Source organism: Carassius carassius, chromosome 5, assembly GCF_963082965.1.
Source record: "Carassius carassius chromosome 5, fCarCar2.1, whole genome shotgun sequence".
Taxonomy (NCBI): Eukaryota; Metazoa; Chordata; class Actinopteri; order Cypriniformes; family Cyprinidae; genus Carassius; species Carassius carassius.
Window position 1 is genome coordinate 35,714,656 of NC_081759.1, and position 23,088 is coordinate 35,737,743.

At 37.6% G+C, this 23,088-nt stretch overlaps 2 protein-coding genes across 3 annotated transcripts in view; both read left to right on the forward strand.

Moving 5' to 3' along the window:
- The first annotated feature begins 1,910 nt into the window (after positions 1 to 1,910).
- Positions 1,911 to 13,529, forward strand: rasl10a (RAS-like, family 10, member A). The gene is made up of 3 exons (XM_059549229.1): positions 1,911 to 2,794; positions 10,706 to 10,830; positions 12,621 to 13,529. The coding sequence occupies exons 1-3, from the start codon at positions 2,579 to 2,581 to the stop codon at positions 12,889 to 12,891; spliced, it is 612 nt and encodes a 203-aa protein (XP_059405212.1). The 5' UTR covers positions 1,911 to 2,578; the 3' UTR covers positions 12,892 to 13,529.
- Positions 13,530 to 22,122: 8,593 nt separating this feature from the next.
- osbp2b (oxysterol binding protein 2b) overlaps positions 22,123 to 23,088 on the forward strand; it is a 68,107-nt gene continuing 67,141 nt past the window's right edge. The window contains exon 1 of one of the 2 annotated variants that reach the window (XM_059550972.1): positions 22,123 to 22,568. In XM_059550972.1, coding sequence (XP_059406955.1) covers positions 22,270 to 22,568 — 299 coding nt within the window. In that variant the 5' untranslated portion in view covers positions 22,123 to 22,269. The remainder of the gene's footprint in view (positions 22,569 to 23,088) is intronic. The other variant, XM_059550970.1, reaches the window with a different exon arrangement.

Consider the following 23,088-nt stretch of genomic DNA (forward strand, 5'->3'; position numbering starts at 1 on the left):
TTTAGTTCTTTTAAACGATGTTGACAAGGTGGACAGACCTCTTTCAAGCTTAATGTGAAATACCACCGGGCAAAACACTGCTGACCTGGCACACACAATGTTGTGTGTACACTTAGAAGTTCCTAAAAAATATTGATTATTGTTTTCTTTTAATCATAGTTTGTCGATTCTATATGCGTGGTATATTTTGTGGGTTTAGTCGTAGGGGTGACTACAAGGAGATGTGCAGCAAAGAAATTAGCTTTACTTTTTGTTGGATTCTGTCATGAATGCATCTGTTATTGAAATTAAAAAAGTATATTACCCATTGATTTAAAGTGTAATTATTCTGGCCTAGATAATAATACTAAAATAAAAAAACATGGACTGTCCAAAAAGTGCTTCAGAAATGTGTAATCCATCAGCAAAACGTTAGTCATTATATTTGAATAGTTCATGACTATTACTGACCACTCTTAACTGCTTCAGTTAGAGTCCTAACACCTTGCATATTGTTTTATTCATTCATACTCTTGGGCAATATGACTCAAACAAGCACCACGCTGCAAACTAACTAATTTAAACTGGACTTCCAAATATCACCTTATAGTAAATCATGAAATGAAATCATGGCATGCACAAGTTAAACCTATATCTCATGTTTTTTGCATGCTCTTTTTGGAAGCTAATTTGTCTCCTTTTTATCCAGTACAGTATGAATCCTTGCTGATCTCAAGTTTAAGCACAATTTCCTCTTTGTTGTGTTGACTGTCCTGTGGTGATGTAATTACAGTGTAATGTAGAATATTAAAGGAGCTAAGAGCTGCATTTGTGAATCCGACCATATAATTCAGTGGAAGTGCAATCAAATGCTCAATTTTGAAGCTGATGGCAAGTGATCTAAGCAAGGAAGACAGGAGGCTTGGGTTGTAATCTATTACTCGTACTAACTTGGCCTTGCAATTGAAAACTACATATAGATGTTATAGCATTCATGATTGATGTTTAATGACCATTACTGTAGAGTTGTGCGCATGCTGACAATCTGACACACGTCTCCCGTTTATTTGTCAAGTTTAGGAATGGAGATAGAGAGAGAAAAATAATTTTAGATGTGGACTGAGATGACAAAAAAACCAGAGCAATTAATATTTCTTGTAAGTCAAATTGGACAAATGGATGAATGTATTTCAGGTCCAGATATCATTATATAAGATTACAGTGCACGCTTTTTTGCCCAGCACTTCTATTATCCAAATGAGACTGGACTGGAGATATTAAAAGCTCTGGATTAGAGACACTGTGACTATTCCTGCAGATGACCATTAAATCTGAAAAGCAGAAGTTACTAACAACGCTACCTGTTTTGTGTCTAGAATCCATGCTTTCTAGTGGACGTTCGTGGATTTGTAAGACTTTGAGAAGCGGTTTTTGAAACTCTTGAGGGTGGATGGGAGCGGGATTCTCGAGCATCGGCAATTAAAAAACCCGGAATGGAATGGAACTGTTATGTGATGGGAATGTGAATAGTGATAATGGAAGGAGAAATCTCTTCAGCTCCGCGCCATTCAAAGAAGAGATTCCGGACCTTTCATGGTCTTCAGTTTTTCCCCCTTTGGCAGGTTGAGAAATACACGAATCAAATTGACTGTGGTAATTTAAATTTCTTATTTTAAACTTTATTTACTCGGTATCTTGTACTTTAATTGTATGCACCATAAACAGTGCACAATATATTTTGTTTATTAAACGGTAATCATCATTGCTGTTTGAGTTAGACGGTCGACATCTACCCTATATCTTCACTTTGTATCCCTCCAATAATTTAAGTAATTTCTGAATGACCTTTTTGAGCTGTTTATGGCCAGTAAACAGCGCAAGCCTAATAAAACAGTCATGAATCCGCGCGCGCGTCAAGAACCGCGTGAGTGCGCGCGGAGGAGCAGCGCTTAGAACCGCACATCTAGGAGACCGCTTCACGTGTAGCTACAACGACAACGAGAGGTCTGTGCGAATACAGTCCACCTACAATCTTACGGAGCAACGATGCACCTTTACGCAGACTGCATTTGGCGCTCGGTGAGGAGCACGGTGAAGCGAGCGCGCAGCACGCACTGCTGAGATGATGAACGAAGCTATGAGAGGTTACGAGGAGAAAGGGACAGCGGTAAGCTCGAGCTGGAAGAGCACACATTATGCTGTGAGCTGCCAAATGGATGCTGTTGGGAAATGACGGGGTTTGAGCTCCAGAGCTGTGTGTAGGAATACAGTGGAGCGTTGAGGACTGTTCCCCAATGGAATGCAGAAAAGACAGCGCAACTGCCGCAGTGAATGAAGTTGGTTGGTTGATCCATTCATTAACGCATGATACTAACAGTATACTTAACCAAAAGAGATAACGAAATGCATCAGAAGAGAGAAGATCTGTAAACAAACTCTTATTTATGTGAACATCCGCGAAGTGCGTTCTCGTCTGCGGGGGAGATTTCAGCCCAAAAGGCGCACGCTCATAACTCACGTTATTGTTTTGATCTGTTGAGCAGTTTTCCAAGTGTCTCCGTGATCCCTGGTGTTCGTCAGCGGTCCTGATCGGCGCGGGATGGTGGAAACGCTGAGCATCGCCGTCATCGGAGCGCCTGGAGTCGGGAAAACTTCCATCATCCGTCAGTTTATTTACAATGACTTCTCCGAGACTTACACCCCCACCCAAACGCGATACGTCTACAGACCCTCGGCCATTCTTAACGGTGTCATGTACGACCTGAAGATTTTGGATGTGCCGCCAATTTCCTCCTTTCCTTCAAGCCCGAGTCAGGTAACGTAAGGCTACAGTAAAGCGCTCGTGCCTGTATTAGAGTGTGTGATAATGCATCAGAATTCAACCCATCATGAAATAAAAATTATGCAGTAAATGTTAAAGCACGGAAAATGTAAGCTGAAAATTTTTATGTATATAAGATACAAAAAAGAAACAAGTAAAATAGTTTACTGTAAAAGTAGGCTATTGTTGAGTAGCCTATATGGTAATTTTAAACATTTTCATACCAAAACAAATACATATTTACAATAGCCTATGTATGCTACTATGATTATTTTTTAATGACTATTTTCTTGTTAAGTGCATTCACCTTTTATGCTAAGCTAATTTAATGAAAATGTTTTAATGCAGTTTTTTTTTTCGTTTTTAAAATCGTACAGTTTGAGTCACTAATTCTCACACGTCAAAAGTGTGTTTCTTTCGGTCTCAAAATCAGTATAAATGTGGGAAATGTGAGTTTTAATGCATAGTGAACATTTTTAGTAATAATATGCTATTGTTTAATTTTTGCAAATGTCTTGTCAAAAATAAGGCACTTTATAACGTTAGTGATTACTGTAATGTGGTAAAAACAATTGATTTGACCTTGCACATCCAAACTGTCATTATTCAAATTCACACTTTTCCAGTCCTGGTTAAAATAGAGAGTCCTTTTGAACTTTCATCAGTACAGCTGAAGTGAATCTTCAACAGATCCATTAATAGTCTGAGATTCCTGAGGAATGATAGTGCATTGCTTTAGGAGAGAGGGGCATTCCTCTAGAAAAAAAAAAAAAAAAAGATCTCATTTGGAGTAGTTGCTATGGCGACATGGCTTGAGCTGAGCATCTGTAAGCTTGTTTTCTGTATCCTCCCTCTGGCAAATATTTCTTTCTCTCCCCCACCTCTCACTCGCTTCTGTGTATCTCCCCCTCATCTCTCTCTCTCTCTCTGTCACACACAAACTATTACTCTTTCTCTAATTTTGTCTAACAGTCTTGCCATTTAAATCACCCCTCCAGTTATTCTAGTCGGAAGCTCCTCAAATGTGCAATTTTTTGGGATAATCCAAGACCCCAAAACACCTGTTTTGTTAAGAAAGCGGCATGGATTCTACAACAGCCCCAGGTTTTCTTGCATCACATTTCTTGCATTACTGTCGAAACCACCACCATTTTCCGTCAATCAACTGCTACATGAAATACTTGCAGTGTATTGCGCAGAGATCTACATCTTTCACATTTAGTTTGTTTACTTAGTAATTAACTTTCTGTAATATTCACACAAACACAAAAGCTTCATTGGCTCTTTCATGCGTGTTTCACTGGTGCAGAAAATCAACTCTGCAGGAAGGTAGCTCTTTATAACAAGGCCAACAATCAATTCGCGCTTTCAAGAATTACATTAGATTTAAATGCATTCATTTTGCAGACATTTTATTTAATCAAAGCCATTTATAAATCAGATTAATTATAAATCCAAGAAGTGCTACTATGCCAGAGTAGCACAATGCTAGATCCTTACAAATCCTCACAAATCCAGACGAATAATTTCAGCTCACCTCCTAATACACTCAGAGCATTTGCATGCAAGACAGGGCCAAGCAGGGATCTGTGGTCTCCTCGGAGCAAGCGGCTGAAAACCCAGTACACTGCCTTGGAAGGAATGAGATATAATTCCCTTTTGACCTTTTTAAGATTTAAGGCTGAGTCAAATTCAACAAAATTCTCACAAATTCCATTTAGGTCTGTCATCATCTGAAAGACAGAGTGGTCTTCAGAATATAAAATTCTGTTTATTCTGAGCTATTATTTCACCTTATTTTCATTTCAGAGTGAATTCTCTGCATCGTGACAACTCCACCAAGGTCGCCTCAGCAACAAGTGATTGTGTTGATTGTTGCCATGTTCTGTATTACCAAACATAGTGTTGTCACCAGTGAAAACACAATGAGAAAGAAATGTTATTAAATGGAGATGAGCATGTTGAATGGAGAAATAAAAGGGTCGCTCGTCACGGTGGCGTCATGACGTCCCCACAGCGAATCAGAGAGGTGTTAGTGGTTCTGATGTCACGTCAGCAAAACGGAATGTAAAAATGATGAACATGCTGTGCTGAGGTGCGGTGGGGGCATTGCTTTCATCGCTCAGAGCACATTGAGCAAGAGCACGTTGCAGCTAAATGCCATTTAGCTCCCTTTAGAGCATGGCAGGCTGGAGCACACAGAGGAGAAGGTGTGTGTGGATACTGGATACATCTTCATTAAAATGCTTCTTCTGACAGGCCCTGGTGTTATATGTAGACGTTTCTGATGAAAGAAGGAATAAAACCAAAAGTTCAAAGTCATAAAATCAAACATGATTTTAAATGGCTGTAAAGAGGAAAATTTAGCAGATTCATAGATACAAAAAGCAGCTGAATTAGCTTAAACCCAAATACTAACAAAAGCTTTTAGACTAAGAAAAGTTCAGTTTCTTTAACCATTAGAAAATTAATAGACATAAAAAGCAAATATTTACTTCTAACTGGTGCAGCATGAAGCTAAATCCAGTTACACTTGAGTTTCCCTTTGATCTAGGTCCATTTATGGCTGATTTGCTGGTAAAAATATATATATATTTATGCATTGAGCAGACACTTTTAATCAAAGCCACTTACAGTGCATTTAGGCTAACATCTTTTACCTAACGTGCTCCTTGGGAATTGAACCCACAACCTTGCGCTGCTAATACAATGCTCTACCACTTGAGCCACAGGAACACTAAATATAAATATATATTGCATATATGTATATTGTATTACAGGGCTGTTGAATGCTTGAATCTGATTGACTGATGAAGAATATAAGATGGGCAATTTGTTTTCATGGCTAAGGTAGTTACACTTCGCGTCACGGTCACATTATCACCTTGGGAGTGCATTATTTTCTAATCATTTAACGGCCTGTCATCAGTTATACCTTATATTATACATTAAATTTATATTGTAATGAAAATAATGTAAATGTCTAATTTATTTCATTTACATAATAGTTTCATTGTTACAAGGGGTACACTGAAGAAATTGGTCTGAGAAGTCGCTAGTAAATTTCACAGTTAATTGCAAAGAAATGGCAGTGACATTAAAGTAAGCATTGATTGTTGAAGTTGAAAGACTGAAATCTTGCTTGCTTACTCTTTCATATTCCATGCTAAAACTGCTAAATCTCCCCATAATGCATCATGGAATATCTTTTGTATCTCTGTACACTGGAGTGCAAAATGCAATAGTATCGCTCAGGTCCTGCTGATATTCGTCATAGACAACTGTGAATGATAATCTTTGACTGCTTGGCGACTTTGGTGACTGAATGTCGCAGTTTGTTCACATGATGCCATGGCAGATGGAGCAGATCAAAAGCCAGCATGATTCAGGATTTCATGTTACTGCCAGCCTCTCTTTCTCGCTCTTGTTCTCTCTCAATTATGACAAGAGGGAGGGCTCAGTGACACGTTCCCCGGTGTCTACAGCAGTTGCTTGATCATGAAATGGTCCTCAGAATGTGATAGAATTCACTTTGCCCAGAGCCATGCACTACCTCCTGAACTGTTTCTCACCACTAGTTGAGGAGAAAATGAGCTTGTGGCAGATTTTGGTTGTTCTTTTAGCCAGTGAAATTGAGGAATATCAACTTGGGTTTTGTTTTTCCTGCTCTGTGCTCTGACACGACTGACTCTCAGTGGCTGTAGGGTCTCTTCTCATTCAGCACTGGTTTGTTACTCAATGCTTTTGCCAATGTCACACTGCTAACTCTCATGTTAGAAAAATACTCTTCATTGACATTGACTCTTGCATTCTTTTCCTTATTCTATGGCACTCACTTTTTCTTTCAACTACTCTGTCTCTTTCAGTCCTCTGAATAAGGGTGATGTGTGATGTGAAGGATCATTTTGTTACTAACAAAATTAAAGGATCAATCTGTCATGCTTTTCAGTGTTTAAACTGCAAAAGTGATTATGGCCTAACCATTGGAGATTCACACAGATTTTCTACATAGACTCACTCATGCACAGCTTTAACACTTTTAAACCATCTTTCAAAAAATGTAAAACAAAAAACCTTCGATCAAATTGGAATCTAATATTCCTGAGTGACACTTCTCAAGCTTTTGAGACGATATTAAATTCATCTCCCTTTAAAACAAATGCCATTCAGAACTGGGCTGTCTCGAGGACAGATGTTCTCATTATTTGTTTCATGCCTGAAAAGTGTAATCTCTCATTTAGGCTGCATAGTCTTACATCGCAGTGTCAGCGAGTAGGAAAAAGAAACCAACGCAATAAATCTAGCTTTACACCTTAGCATAAAATTAAGAAACATAATTGAGTAATTATCAGTTATCAGGTACTGAGCCAACAAGCAGTTTAGTTCCCTGCCATGTAATGATTTAACTGAGACATGCAGTTATTTGATTTAATGGTTTTCTGAATAATTTCCACATCTACATTTGGCACCTCTGCCACCTGACTGTTTTATGCATTTTATGATAATATATAATTTATATGTATATATGATATTGTACTAAAAGTTTTTATAAAATATATTTATTATATTATTTTCCACATTACATTTTACAAATTGTAAAAATTATATATATATATGGTTTTATAAAATACACAATATTACAAATATACATATATGTAATATTATTTATTATTAAATTTAAACACAAATTAACAATAAGTTTAATACATTTCAGTGTTTAAAATATATTTGTTTTCATATTTAATAGAATTCAAGTTTTTGTTATTGAACATCCTTTGAAAATTTTGAGAAAACTGAACAGAAAGAAAGACATTTCGAGAAATAATTATCAATTTATTTTCAAACTGATGGAGCTGTGTGTGGTCCTGAATAGAGTTCACTTCCTGCCCCTATTTTAGCCTAACAACAGCGTACGTCCAAGCTGTCCATTCAGCAGAACATCAAACATACGCGTGGATCAGATCACATTTATTTGTGAAAACGCTTGGCAGCTTTCAGCAGCACAGCTACCCATTCAGTAATTTCTGGTGGACATCTTCCAAATGTAATAAAAAAAAAAGTGGAGACCTTCCTTGCCCAGAGGAGAATGTTGAATTATGATGAAAGTGAATCTGAACATGTCCTCTCTCTAACTCACACTCACCGGAAAGAACAGAACTGAGGCTTGACAAGGAGAGAGAGAGAGAGAAGCTTCTATTTTTAGCTTTCACGGGGATGGCAGCGCATCTGAAACATCTAACAGGCACACTGAGGGAGCGTTTATGTAAGAACAGTGCTCAGCAGAAAAGACCGAAAGCTTTGAGGCTCATGTTTGATTGACAGAAATTCATCTTGCGCTCTAGCGCTATAGTTAATGCTCAAAACCACTGCAGATAATTGCTTCAATCTACCACTGATCACTGAGCTAGAACTTCATAAAATCTCTTAGAATGTTGAGTTTGTGCTTAATAAGGTCTGAGAACCGTCAGATTTCCCAGTGGAGACGGAAGACAAGGCATCTGCTTTGGATGTGCAGAAAACTGAAAAAGGAAAAAAGCAAAAGAGAGATGGGGGGGGGGCAAAGACTTCCTATTCAGCAACTAAGGACTGTTTTAAACTCAAACACACAGACTCTATCCTCTTCTATTCTTTGGTTTTATAGATGATCAGTCATAAGTTGGAGAGTGTGGTGGGAATGCAGAAAGCTATATTTTGCACAAAAATGTGCCTTAGTGTTTTTCTGTATAAAAGTCAGTTTCGAACCCATGATGCCAGACACCTTCTTTTGTGTTCCAAAGAAGTAGGGTAGTCATGGTACCATTTCATTTTTTTTGTCAACTATCCCTTTAAATGTCCTTCCTACCTTTTCTGTTACACTGTAATGATCTACAATATGTCAATGTGTTTTTCTGCACACCTGATTGCTTTCATTATTATTAGGCCTACACTAATGTGCTAGTGCAGAATCACAGTAGCCATCTCTGAGTGTGAAATATTAGCAGCGGGCTGCTTTTCTAACATCACTATAAAGGATAAGGGTAATTATTCCTCTGTCAAGATGAATGTGCAACACTGTCTTTGATACCGTTGACAATGATTTTCTTTATAAGCAAGATCAGCTTGTGACGAATGGCTTCAATTTGACTTCCTTCTCTCACTCGCTCTTTCTTCGGTGCCCAACACACACAAATGCAGATCACAATCAATGTGGCGATTAAACAAGATCTACTGGAATTTCACCACATGCGAACACCTATTCGGTTCAATCATTGATTCTTTAGAGTTTAGTTATAAGGGATGTGCTGTGGTGAGGCCAGACTTTTCACTTGCAGCTTTTTTGAAGCTTAGGTTCATTTCACACTGTGTTTGTCATTGAAAACTATTTAAATTCAGCATGAAATGGAAATTGTGATCATCTTCCCATATTACCTGAATGAAAGGTGGGACTTGATTTGGTTGATAGTTTTTCTATGCTCTCAAAGGCTAACAGTATTTGAGTCGCTGATATATGAACAAATGTATGAATGTAACCTTGTATGTGTGACGTCAACGTCTGTTCACAGCCTGCTTATTTATGTATGTATGTATTTATTTGTTATGTATGCACGTATCTATCTGTGCTGAATTTTCTGAAATAGATGAAACTACAAAAATAGACTGAAAAAATCTAACTTATTATGTAAATAAGCAGAATGTAAACCTAAATCTGATGGTGGATATCTAGTTTGCTTGTTTAATGCCTCACACAAATTCTATCATTCAAAGATTTTCTATGAATAAGGTAAATAAATCCAGTGATATATATATATATATATATAGTTATATATGTATTATACAGTTATATATTATATATATATATATATAATACAGTTTAATGAGAGAAGAACAAAACAGCTTGAATTAGTATTTGTTTTGAACAATATAGAATAAAAAAATCACTTTTGAAGCATAATGACAAGATGTTTTCTGAGAGGTCTACACAAGTCATTTATGCAACCTATGTAATTTATCAAATAAAACAATAATATTTAATGTCATGGAATGACATGATATACCACATCTGAGGTTGTAAATGAATACTTGAATTTATACTCAGTTCATATCATAAGCGCTCTCCTGAGAAAATCCAAGGGGGGGGGGGGGGAGATGAGGTCAGTGTGTTATGGTTGAAGAAATTTGTTCGCTGCCTCTTTCAGATGTCCCCCATTCAGTGCTGTTGTGTAATTACTGTATGTAAATCATTATTATTCATGGGCTGTAACCTTATATTCTCCCCCAGTCTATTGAACCAATTAAATGAACCAGCATACAAATAACAATGGGCACACACACGTTTTGCTCTCAATACCTCGGATGGAGTAGAGAAATTACATTAGGAAGAAATAAAATTGAGCAACAAGACAGTATATTGTGCTTTTTTTTGTACTTGTTTATGTCTTTTCTGTAAGTAAAATGATATATTCAGTTATATGTGCTTATGATCACCAGTGGAGAATTTGTGCTTAATTAATTAAAGCTCTAAAAATCTAAATTACTTTTCTGGCCTCCTATCAGAAATTCAGTATCAGTAGTCATATTATAATTATATATATATATATATATATATATATATATTTTTTTTTTTTTTTTTTACAATTTATCAATAATTTTATATAAAGACCTAAATAAAAAATAAAATAAAAAAATGCTGATATTTTAAGGCTATGTAAAGAAAACAGAATATTTTAGTGTTTGAAGCTAATTAATTTTTTCTCAAAGTTGTAATGTGGTCTTTTTCTGATCATTTAAATATGTAAAGTACACGTCGGCTGCACTTGTTTAATCAAAATCATGGTTTCTTGACCTTTAAATGTTTTTGTGCCACCACCTGATCAACATTGGCTTTATCAAGCAATCAATCATCGGTCATCTGTTTGTTTCTGTCAGGAGTGGCTGGATACACGGTGTAGAGGGGTCCGCAGCGCAAACGCCTACATTCTGGTCTATGACATCTGCTGTGTGGAGAGCTTTGAGTATGTCAAGATGATCCGACAGCAAATTGTGGATAACAGGTATGCAGAGCTCATTCAGAACCAGAAATGACCCACCTATACGAATGATAGAGAATCATTATCATGTTATAATAGATGCAAAAAAGCAAATGTTTGACAATCCTTCTATAATTGTTAGAATCGGACAAACAGTGCTCATGAAACCATTTTTTCCCAGATCAGTAGTAGTACAAAGCACATCAGCACTGATTAATGTAACTGTATCAGCTGCACTGACAAACTACTAAATGGTTTTGATGTTTTTAATAACAGTTGGCCCTTATTTCCCAGCTGATGCTGAGATAATGAGGTGACATTTGAGAATATGGATGAGTGACAGTTACAGAGCATAGACACTGTCACCATTTACTTCAGCTAATGAGAATATAATAGATGCCACTGAGAAAAGCCTTTTACATATGCAGGTCTTGTGCACCATAGATTGCGTGCAGCATCATGTATTTCCATAAAGGTCTTATGTGAACAGAATGAATGACAGAAAATGATCTGCAGTCTCCACCTTTAGCCCTTTCCCCCACCCACAATATCACAATGCTCACGTTTTCACTGCTTTGAGGACGCCTCAGTCTTAGTGAATAAGATTTTAATGATCACTGTATTCAGTTAAATATATAGAGATTACTCGGTGATGTATGATGTGGTAGAATATTAAATGCATACACATAATAATAGAAGCAGCTGTGGTAGAATTTTTTTATTTTTACAAACGTTCTTTGACTTAACATGGACTTGAAAGGTTTAAGAGATAGTGAGAGGGTAGACGAGGGGAGCCATACTGAGAGAGCACAGATAAACAATATGAAAGGGGCATAAATCAGTGTAAAACATGACACAAGCACCCAGACACAGGAATGAGGGATTGGTGTAGGCTTATTAAACACAATGACGCTGGTTTCTTTGACAGATTATTCACCTCTTTTATGCTGAAATTACTTGTGCATTCTTTTCTTTCTCTCTGTCTCTATGCATATATTGAACACACACACACACACACACACACACACATATATATATATATATATATATATATATTTTAATAATATATATCTTTTTTTAAATGAGCAATAATAACAATGGTATGCTTTTTAATATTAAAATGAATAATATGGGATTTTGAACTTGGGTCCTTGGTAAAATTTAACGTGTTAAAAGAAAGGATTTAAATATTTATGATATGTAATATGTGTATGCATGGAGCCCTTGGTAATCTGCTATTATAGTCAATACTATATTAATTGGCCAGGCATTTATTTAATAGCTACATATTTAACCAGATGTTACACTTGACATTTTCTAAGCAAATAAATTAAACCTTGCATTTTAATTTGAGCTCCTTGTGCAACAGTGAATTGGCAATTACATTAATTACACTTTTTTTCAGATTAGCAAAATGCGCACACACTTGCCATTGAAGCCCCCTGAACATGAAATGCTTTCATTCTTCATTTTGTGTGTGTGTGTGTGTGTGTGTGTGTCTGTGTGTGACCTTCAAGCACAGCGTTGAGAAAGGACACGCATCATGCAGTCTACAGCACACATTATGAGCTCAGTGCCATTTTTTTTAGAGAGTGTCAAGGAGCTGAGGGGCTTTAATGTTTGTGGAAGATATTATTGTGCAAACATGAACAAATATTATGTCCAGAATAAATGTCACCTAAGAAATGGAACGATTCTCATGGGGACGCTTTGTTTTACTTGCTAATTCCCTCTTAAACCTCTTTTTTATTGCTCTCCTCCCTGCCATCTCACCTACCTTCCCTCTCTCATCTCTTTCTGTGTCTTTCCATAAGAGTGGGCAGCAGTACTGAGGTGCCCATCCTGGTGGTGGGCAGTAAGCGGGACCTTCAGCGGCATCGGTTCACCCAGCGCAGGGCTGTGTCTGTCCTGGTGAAGAAAACCTGGAAGTGTGGCTATGTTGAGTGCTCTGCTAAGTACAACTGGCATGTGCTTCTGCTCTTTAAAGAGCTCCTGGGAATAGCCGTGGCACGAGGATTGCGTCCAAACCACACCTCTATCCGACTCCAAGGGGCATTGCAGAGGAACCGCTGTAATGTCATGTGAGAGATATGTAGCCTTTTTTGAATTTATGCTTATTTAGGACCAGTTTGTTTTATCAGTGTCTTAATTATCTGATTTTAACTGGTCCTAAGTCAGTACTGAACGACAGCTTTGCTGTACCACAAGGATGGAGCTTTGGGGACAAACTGTTAATCAAAATGGCTGGAATATTACCACCTAGGGGCCTCTGTAACTGATGTATTCATCTGAAGGATTACCTTAGGTACTTCTGATTTCACTTTTCTCCAGTGTACTCTAACAAACAGAAAAAATGGAAGCAGATAAGGATTTTTTTTTCATCTTACCATGGTCTGTCAGGGTCGAAGTAAGATATTGCATCTGACTCAAACAGAGTATAATTTGTTTCCCCTTCTTGCACAGATTTGAATTCAGATGCTGTGGGTGCAAGTGTGAGAGTTTTTAACTGTTGCTTGGAAACAGCTATTATATGAAGGATGTACTTATCGTTTAGAAACAATGATGAGTGAAAGTTTGTTAACCCGTTGGAATTATCTGTAGTGCTCGTCAAATTAGACCTAAAATATGAGCTGATTTTTCCCTATGTTATATTATCAATTCAAAACAAAACAACAATGAAGGCACAGTTTTTCTGCACTTTGACAGAATCACTGACTTTAAAATAATCCTAGTTTCCTTTTTGCAAAACTGCTTCAGGACAATAAAGGGGTCATATAATGCTGATAAAAAGAACATTATTTTGTGTATTTGGTGTAATGCAATGTGTTTATGCGGTTTAAGGTTAAAAAACATTATTTTCCATATAATGCACATTATTGTTTCTCCTCTATGCCTCGCCTTCTGAAACACGTTGATTTTTACAAGGCTCATTAGTCTGAAAAGCAAGGTGTGCTCTGATTGGCCAGCTATCCAGTGCGTTGTGATTGGCCAAATGACTCAAGCGTGTGACGGAAATGTTACGCCCCTTAACATATGCCGTCTCCCAGGCCAGCAGCACGAGACTCAGTCCAGCTGCTCTGCTCGTGCACATCCCATCATCAGTTCTCTTTTAGCAGTTCAGTCAGTGTACTGTTAGGAGTAACTGAATAACTTGGGATACTGGTTTATGTCACGTCAGAGGGAGTGTAAGGCATGTTTATAAACCAAATAACTTAAGTAATTTGTGGTTTGGTGCGTACTGGAGATGCAAACCATTTCAAACGATTCAGTTTGATTTGGTGAACTTGTTCGACCAGTATACTAAGAAGATCCGGTTAAATAGAAAGATTCATTCGCGATGCGGACATCACTAGACAAGATAAAACCAATTACAAGGCATTTGTTGCATCCAGTGGGAACATAATTACTGATTATAATGACTTATACTGTTTTTTTACGTGTTGCATATCACACTGCGTAAACATAACACCATGTCTGCATTTGTGATCTGAGAATCAACAAACAAGCCTACTCTACACTGCTCAAAACTCGCATTTGAATCATCATTGGCAAATTATTTAAATATAAATAATGTACTTACAGGCTGTGAGTCAGAAGCACCACACTGCCCTTACAACGTTTGAATTGCCCCACTTTATAGAAGCAGCCTTTGTGCCACATACGCAATGCAGGCTACTGGTTCAGGAAACAGTCCTCACCCTCTATAAAATGTGCTGCACACTTCTGAATATTTGGGTTGGACTGTTCTGGCACAGTGTTGAAACACAACTTAACCACTGATTTCTAGTCGTGTCTTCTTTTGGAAGGCCAAACAAATAGTTTCGCTTTCACAACGAAACATACAGCGACTCTACGACATGGCAGCGGCAGCAACAGAGAGAATAAAAGGTACGCCTTCTTTCTTTGCATCAACATTTGGGCAGCGTTATGCAAATCTTCCTACATAGTGACATGTTAGAATAAGCCGTTTTAGGGGGGTATGGATGAGTCTTAACTTTTATAAAGAATATCTTTATAAAATTTGAGATCTTTGAGATCTTACAAGCACCAAGAGCTTGTAACACTCCAAAGAGAAAGGAAAAATTTAAATCGCATCATATGACCCCTTTAATATTGAAGGAGCAGCAAGCTTCAAATCCTGCCACAACATTTCATTTCATAAACCTTATTAGCCATATGCCACAGCTCACAGACAGAAACCTCACCATTCTCCAATTCCATTTGTAGTAATTCAATGGGCCACTTTACACAGACCCTGCAAAAGTGTAAATAATATTCCAACAATGTGGTTTGAACAGCTTTTTTAATAACAAAAAGGTTTTGTCCATAATGGCTAAAGGGGGTCGCACACTGGAAAAGAAGCGCTATGCTGTTTCTTTAAAATTTAAATATATGGTTTTCTATGAGTATACAGTACACACACCAGCAGTGCTAGCTACGACTGAGATTATGTATGCTGGAAGACTTTTGTGCATTTTTTTAGCAAATGTTTATTTTTCTGTGAGTTTGATAAAGTCTGTATGCTTCATATAGAGAGATATAATGCCATTTATCTTTCCATTTGCTTCCCTTCATTTCCTTTCCTTTTTTTTTAAGAACAAAACTTTAAACTCAAGGATGCCACATTGTTGACCACCAATCTTGAAGTGAATTGTTGCCTCTTTGGTGATTAGGTTGAATATTTACCAGTGAGTTGTCCTAGATGCAATGTGGCACTGCGCTCCTGTTCTGCTGTGCGACTGCCTTAAGAAATGTAGGAAATTTGTCCTTAAAATATGCACCAGCATTCATACTGATGAGCCATCCTTCCATATAGTACACCTCTCCAGTTCACAGATTTATTCCATGGTGGATGTATGAACAAGCCCAAAAGATACCTGGAGATCCTTAACTGTTATCTTGGACATCATTAAATCATGCTGACATATTTCATTTCAAACTTCTTAGCACATTTGCCAAGATAGGTATATCCCAGCATGCATACTATATATAAATGCATTGCAATCTTCTCACTATATGCCATGCCCAATCAAGTAAATTTCCAAACATCCTACCTCCTAAATATAGATCACTGAAGAAATGAGGCACAGAAATAATGTCTTCCTCTGGCAGGATAGTGAGGTGTTGTATAGATTTCAGCTAGCATGTACTATCACTAGCACTCTAGAAGCTGTGAGAAGTGATGATAAAGGAAACAAGTCCTCTGGGGCTTCCCTAAACCTGAAGATTTCTGCTGAACCAGGATGCAGAGGAGGCTTACATCCTTTACTGCAGTGGACTGCAGTCAGTATGGAAGTGGATGACAGCGCAATTCACATCCTCTCTGGAGTATTTCTGAATGCAGAATACATTAAAGTTAAAGTGCTTTAGTGTCTGCAGTGAAATTAGGGTTGATCTGGGCCTACTGTTTTTTTTTCTCTGCTAACGTACAGAAGAGGTAGACGTTTGGCCCAAGCTTCAAATTAATTAATAGAGAACATCCTGTAGATGTACTGATAGTCAACACGATTGATTGGCTGGCTGTGCGGAAGTCTTGATTCACAGCTAGAGCTGTCGCACTGCTACACCTATTCTGTCACCTGCTCTGGTCCAATGTAATAAACTGTGGAGCATTGGCACACCAGTGGAAATTCGTTAGACGGAGAAAATTGATGGTCCCAGCCTAAATGCTTTCCCATGACAGAAAAAGGTCATAAGGCATACTATTAGTGTGCAAAGGAGAAAATTCAACCTCCTTCCTCACAAATGCAACTCTGACAGCCATCTATGCACTTGTACACATTTTACATGACTCAAAAGAGCTAAGAACTTCTGTCCGCAGATGGAAACATAAATAAGTTAGCAACTTGGGTCATCCTTCAGACTTTTTTTATCATAAATAATCTGTTTTCTGTTTAATGGAGCTGCATGCTTTAATTGGCAAAACCAGAATCATTCAGGGGTAAATTGCACTGATGTACCTACATGAGTGAGGACAAGAAGATCTTTGTAACAGTACTTGAGCATTGATTTTGTCTTTTTGTATAATGATAATGCAAAATAAGCTCAGCATGTAGTTTAAATGTAAGTGATGGAGAAAAAGTCAGGGTTGTCTTATAAAACAGCAGAGAGGGGCTCATACATTTGCATGCCACACAGTGTTGTGCTATGGTTGTGGACTGAGGACTAGACAATGTAGCAGATGTCATGTTCTTGTGGAATATGTCCTGTGCCAGTAATGTTAAAGGCTTTAGACTAAACATTCAGACTTGCTGAATATGGATTGTCTTGGTAGGACTGTCTGTTTTTATTTTATTTTATTTTATTATTATAATTTGTTTAGATTTTAAAGGGCTACCTGCTTTTTTTGTAAAATAGAAACAGATGTTTGTTTTCTTTTTAGTAGTTGTAATGTTTCATCAATGAAAAATGAATAAACCCTTTCAAACGATGCCTGAGGTATTCTTCTCTTTTGTTAAATATTTCATTCACTGGTGTCTGGCATCCCAAACCAACTGCTTGTGCCACATCTGAAACGCTGTGTCGCCATCAATTGGTGAAAGATCACAAAACATCACATGACTGCAGTCTCCATGTCCTATTCTAAAACCCTAAACCAACCCTAAACCCAGGGGCGTCGGACTGGGGGTAAAACCAGTACTGATTACCAGGGCCCCAAAGGAAGAGAGGGCCCTTGAAAAGTCTGGAATATATATTTTCAAGAGGAGGGGGGCCCATTAGGACTGCCTATGCATAGGGCCCGGGATCTTGTGCAGCGCCCCTGCCTAAACCTACCCCTTACAATAATGCAAAAACAGATATTGTTGTACAGTGTGGGAATTACTCTATTTTAATGAGCACATGCCCAGTAGTTTTTGCTGTATCCCTTCTAGCCGAACTATAATTTGCTTGCAGTTTGGAATGTTTAAGTCAACATGCAGTATTGTCTCTTGCGAATGAAAAGTGAGAGTGTGATCCTTGCCGTATTGAAAGACGGAAATCATCAGTCTCTTATCCAATCAAAACGTAATGCATTTGGTCCAGTATTTTTGTCAAATGGGTCCTATTAAGCTGCGATCACACTAGAATTTGGGCATGCAAAGTTTGTTCAGACGCTGCAACGGCCGTCATATGACATCATGCTTTGCAGCGTCTTTTTAAACACTTAAATTCAACACATAAACAATAATAATACACCTAAAATGTAAAAATACAAACTGATCCACTTTCCTGCAGCACTGCAGTTTTAGAATATTCTTTTAATTCAGATATGAGGTCATGCTGTGGCGTTTCGATTTGCCGTTGGTCACATGGTCACATGATGCGAATTGGCAGGCCATAGTTCAACTAAGTGTGAACTTTGGAATGCAGCAGAAATGCGAAAACATTTTGCACGACTTGCGTTTCCAGTCTGACACATTCTCATGCTTATGAATGGAAGTCAGTGGAACCGTGTGACCGGGGCTTTATGCGTTTTCACTTTTTCAACTGTAGTTAGTCTGCAATGTTGCTGTTTGAGCATAAAAATGATTTGCAAATTTACAAAGCTCTAAGTCAATTCAAAAGGAGATATTTCATTTTACAGAAATCACTTTTCAAAAACTACAACAAACGACTCGTTTGGACTACAATAAAAGAAAATTTCCGGGATTTGTGATATCACAAATACATACGAATGGGATGAGACCTGGTTGAGCGGCATTAGAGAAGGCAACGAGTGTTATCATTATATTGGAGACATGCTAGCTTTCCCAAGGCAGATGAACTTAGGGTGGTTACAATCATCAGGGTTTAAATCGCGCTCACATTTATTTGATTTTGATGCAATATTTACACTGAAGCTCGCAGGCTGCTGTGGTAAGGGGCATGACATTTGCTGACAAAGCTCCAAATGGTGCCAATCACAACACATGCTGGCCCAGCTAACCAATCACAGCATGTTTCGTATTCCAGAAGGTGGGCCTTCATTTGATACAAGAACTCCATGTTTAATTCCCGATTTATGAATGTGAATATAGGCTATATATTCGTATACGTATAATATACGAACTGTCTGGCCAAACAATTAAAATGCTAATTATGCAAGAAAACCTCGTGCTTTGTTCATCTGAACAACTTAATTAGACTTTATATATTGAATGCGATTATGCACACATTTTAATAAAGCCAAATCAGTTTTTTGTAACAAGTGAATATGTTCGTTGACTTAAGTCTTAAGACATAACACATTAGACACTCTTTTTCGCCACCTGCTGGCATATTTTGTGTAATACGAAGAAATGGTCACTGAACGAATCAGTGAACGAATCTGAATGAATCATTTTGGTGAACGAACTGAAAATGAACGAATCTCTTGAAAGAATCATAATTTCCACCACTACTCTTTGTACTCATCCAAACCAGGGGGGCAGGGTTTCATATTTTTTTGAAGCACCCCTGGGCACCGCCATTGGCTAGCGGACCCCCACCTGCCGTTAGCATTCCATTGACTCCCATTCATTTTGGCGTCACTTTGACAGCGAATAACTTTACATCTGAGGCATTTAAAGACTCCATTTGTCCATTAATTATTTCTAAAGAAACACAAAAATGTATAAAAGGCTCCATTACCTTGTATCCTACGTTATGGTCCCGTAGAAGCAGTTTTTGTAAAAAATAGGCTAATGATTGCGTCATAACCAGCGACTCTCTGTCGCATAGTAGAGAAATTACCGTATGGACAGGAGGAAAAGCTCGCAAGCAATCTTTTACTTTCTATGAGGCAATCGGGGGGACGTGGAGGCATAAAGTCAAGGGAGATAATTAATCAGAATTCTTACCAAAATTTGCTCCTGTTCACGCTTGCCTTCAGATTGCAAGATTCGGTGGGTGATTCAGATTTCTCTTGGCACAGCGATTAAAAGACTTACAGGTTGCTCACGTGACATCTACGTCATCAAGCTCAGTTTGAGTCTACGCAGTACGCCCGACCCCGAGGAAGTGCGTGCTTCTAATTTACTTCATTTTTCTCAGTTGAATCCAATGGGGTTGCTGTGTCCATTTCTTTTACTGTCTATGATCCAAACATGGCGCTCCGTTGTCCTCTTCTTGTTTGTTCCCTCACACATCGCAGTTACACAAACATGGCGCATGGTGCATTTTTCAAAAACTGGTGAAGTAGTGCGCCGTCATGACATAATATTTTGGCGAATGCGCATTAAACAAAAGAGATACTGCGTGGTTACCTATTATTTCAAGCTTTCCTTTTCTACTCAAGTTCAAGTTGTTCTAATTCGTTGGTTAGACTCATTCACCTAACTAAAAGTCATTTTTACAGTGCAGTTTAGCCTATATTAGAAACCAAATGTAGGCTATTTCAATCCAAATTAATTTGGTTTAGATTTGTTAAACTTTTGCTTGCAATTAATGCACTTAAATGTGTGTTTAAGTGACTTAGAACAACATAATGATATTGAAAGTATTCTGTACACAGATTTAAATTATGGTACTATTATATAAAAATACAGTACTTTCAGAAAATATTATGTAGAAAATGTAATTTATAGAATTTATATAGCAGGAGCTGGTGATGAAAATTTCAACAATTCAAAGTTTTTTTGGATTATACTGTATAAGAAAGTGTATTGAAGTTTATTATTTTTTTAATTGCATTAATGCACATAGTATATATTATAGTCTAAATAGTAATACATTTAAAATACATTAGCAAATGTAATTTTGGAGAACACACTTAAGTTGAAATTAAAATCAATTATTTTACATATGCTTTAGTATATTGAAAAATATATAAAAATGTACTTATTTAAAATACAATAAAATCATAATTATGTAAAATGTATGTTTAAGTAATACTTAAATAGACATTATCATAAAGTGCATTTTTATAAAGTGCACTTAAGTATGTTAAGACTTATTGTCATTAAAGTGTAATGTATACTTAAGTGGCCTTTAATTTAAAATATATGATATTATCTGCAAATGCACTTTTAAAAAAGTATACTTTTAAGATTGGAACTACACAACAAGTACGCTTTTAATCAGTTAAGCACACTTCTTTTTCACAAGGGCGGAAACGTGCTGTAGAGATTTAAGTGTGTCCAATGTATGTCCTTCTTAGGATATTGTTTTTAGATACAAAGCAATAGTTTGTAGTTTACAGTAACATGTATGTATAAAAGTGTTACATTTATAATTACTATTCCCTGCCTTCAGTTCACTCACACGTTTGAAGATGAAACATTACATGGAGCGCGTTGCATTCTGGAAAACAGTATCACATGTAGTGTCTTCAGATGCATACATCAAATTTCAACAAATGTAGCAGGTAATCCAGACATTCCATGTATACAGAACATTAACTTACTATTACACAGTATACACGCAGCATACTGCAATATAGTAGGAGTTGTATGGTAGTATGCCATTCCGAACACAGCTTCTGTACTGATTTCAGTGTACTTGAATTATATTTAGTAGATTTTGGTAAATACAGTAGGTCATCCGGGTATTTCATGCATACAGAAAATTTGCACACTATGCACAGCATACTGAATACTGCACATCTAGTAAGAGTAGTTTGATAGTATGGCATTTTGAACACAACAATACTTTTTAATATTTTCAATGTGAACGCACTATACTCACACTATTTATACTACAAAAAGACATAGAATAGTGCATAAGCACGCGATTTGGGACGCACCTAGGTCTAGACTAATTATTATAGTGTTAGGGGAGGGGCCATGCTCAGTGGCTCCAGTGCATGTGTCACGCCCGCCCAAAAAACCTGAACACAAAAATAGTAAAAAACAAAACAAAAACAATAACAACAACAATTCCACATTTCTGTTCTACACAATTCAGTCTTTCAGATACAGTTTTAACATGTATAATGTGTTTAGAAACAATTCTGCTACGGTTCCATAGAATATCTTCCCTGACAAGAATTTACCAGAATAAATGGTCTATAACGCAAGTTACAATATTAACTATAAACAGTGGAGTTAATTAGTCCTACAGCACGTGATATTGATTACATTTAAATTTACATTAATACCAAAAATTAATAATAGAATTATAACATATATATATATATATATATATATATATATATATATATATATATATATATATATATATATATATATATATATATATTTGTATAACATATAGAAGTGTCTATAATAGTAAGCATTTTAAATACTCTTTATTATTGAGCCCATATTTTGTATTACTCAATACTAGCATGTTTGTAATTCACGTGAATAATGAGCGACTGGATGACAAACTATGAGCGTATGTAGTGCGCGGGTGATTTCGCTCTCCTCTCGCGCCTGTGGTCGTCGCTCATGCTCTCCAACTCGCTGGTTTTCATCTCTCTGTCATCGGGGAGAGAAAGAGGGGGGAGTGCGCTGTTTCTCTATCCCTGCCCCAGACCCTCCTCCTCTGGTAGCCCGTCCATCTCAGAATATCGGCGGTGAGTTTATGGGGAGAGTGGCCGCTCCCTGCAGCGGCCCCGGCAGGATCGTGTCCTTTCTCACCGCAGTTCCGTGCTTATTGTGCAAACAGCGGCGGCGGCGGCATCATCATCAGTCTGTGGCAGTGGACCGGGGCAGGAGGAGCATGAGCGAGCAGGGCAAGAGTGCCGCGTCCACGCCAGCGAGCGGGACACCAGCCCCGGGCTCGGACACCTACAAAGGCTGGCTCTTTAAATGGACTAACTACATCAAAGGTTACCAGCGCAGATGGTTCGTGCTCAGCAACGGGCTGCTCTCCTATTACAGGTAACTTAAATAATGCGTCTTCTATATGCACGTGTTGATGTCATTCATTTAGAATGCAATATATGCATATATTTAGGCTACACTGGGCTATGTTAGTATGTGTGGCCGACCAGTGTAGGGTTTTGTCATGTCAAAGCAGGTCATGAGAGCTGTCAAAACCACATGTGGACACTCATGGCACTTCATGAGCGCGTCTCTAGTGTGGGCAGATGCTAGTCCGCCTCTAAAAACCCTCGCGGCCTTGCCCCACTTTACCACCATGTGTTTGTTTTTAAACCAGGTCTTTAAATGTCATTACTAGCTGTCTCTTATTAAATGACAACAGTACGCTGTTTTTATTAGCGCGTCAGCTAGCGCTCAAGCTAACGTCAACTGATGTTGTGTGACGTTTTAAGAGAGTCGTTGCACTTTAATATCTGACAATCTAGTTTTGCGTGTATGTGGGCGTGTCCTTCAACTTTAGGTTTGATCATATATATAAGGCTTGTTTTTATGGTGAACTTGGTCAACAGTAATTTAT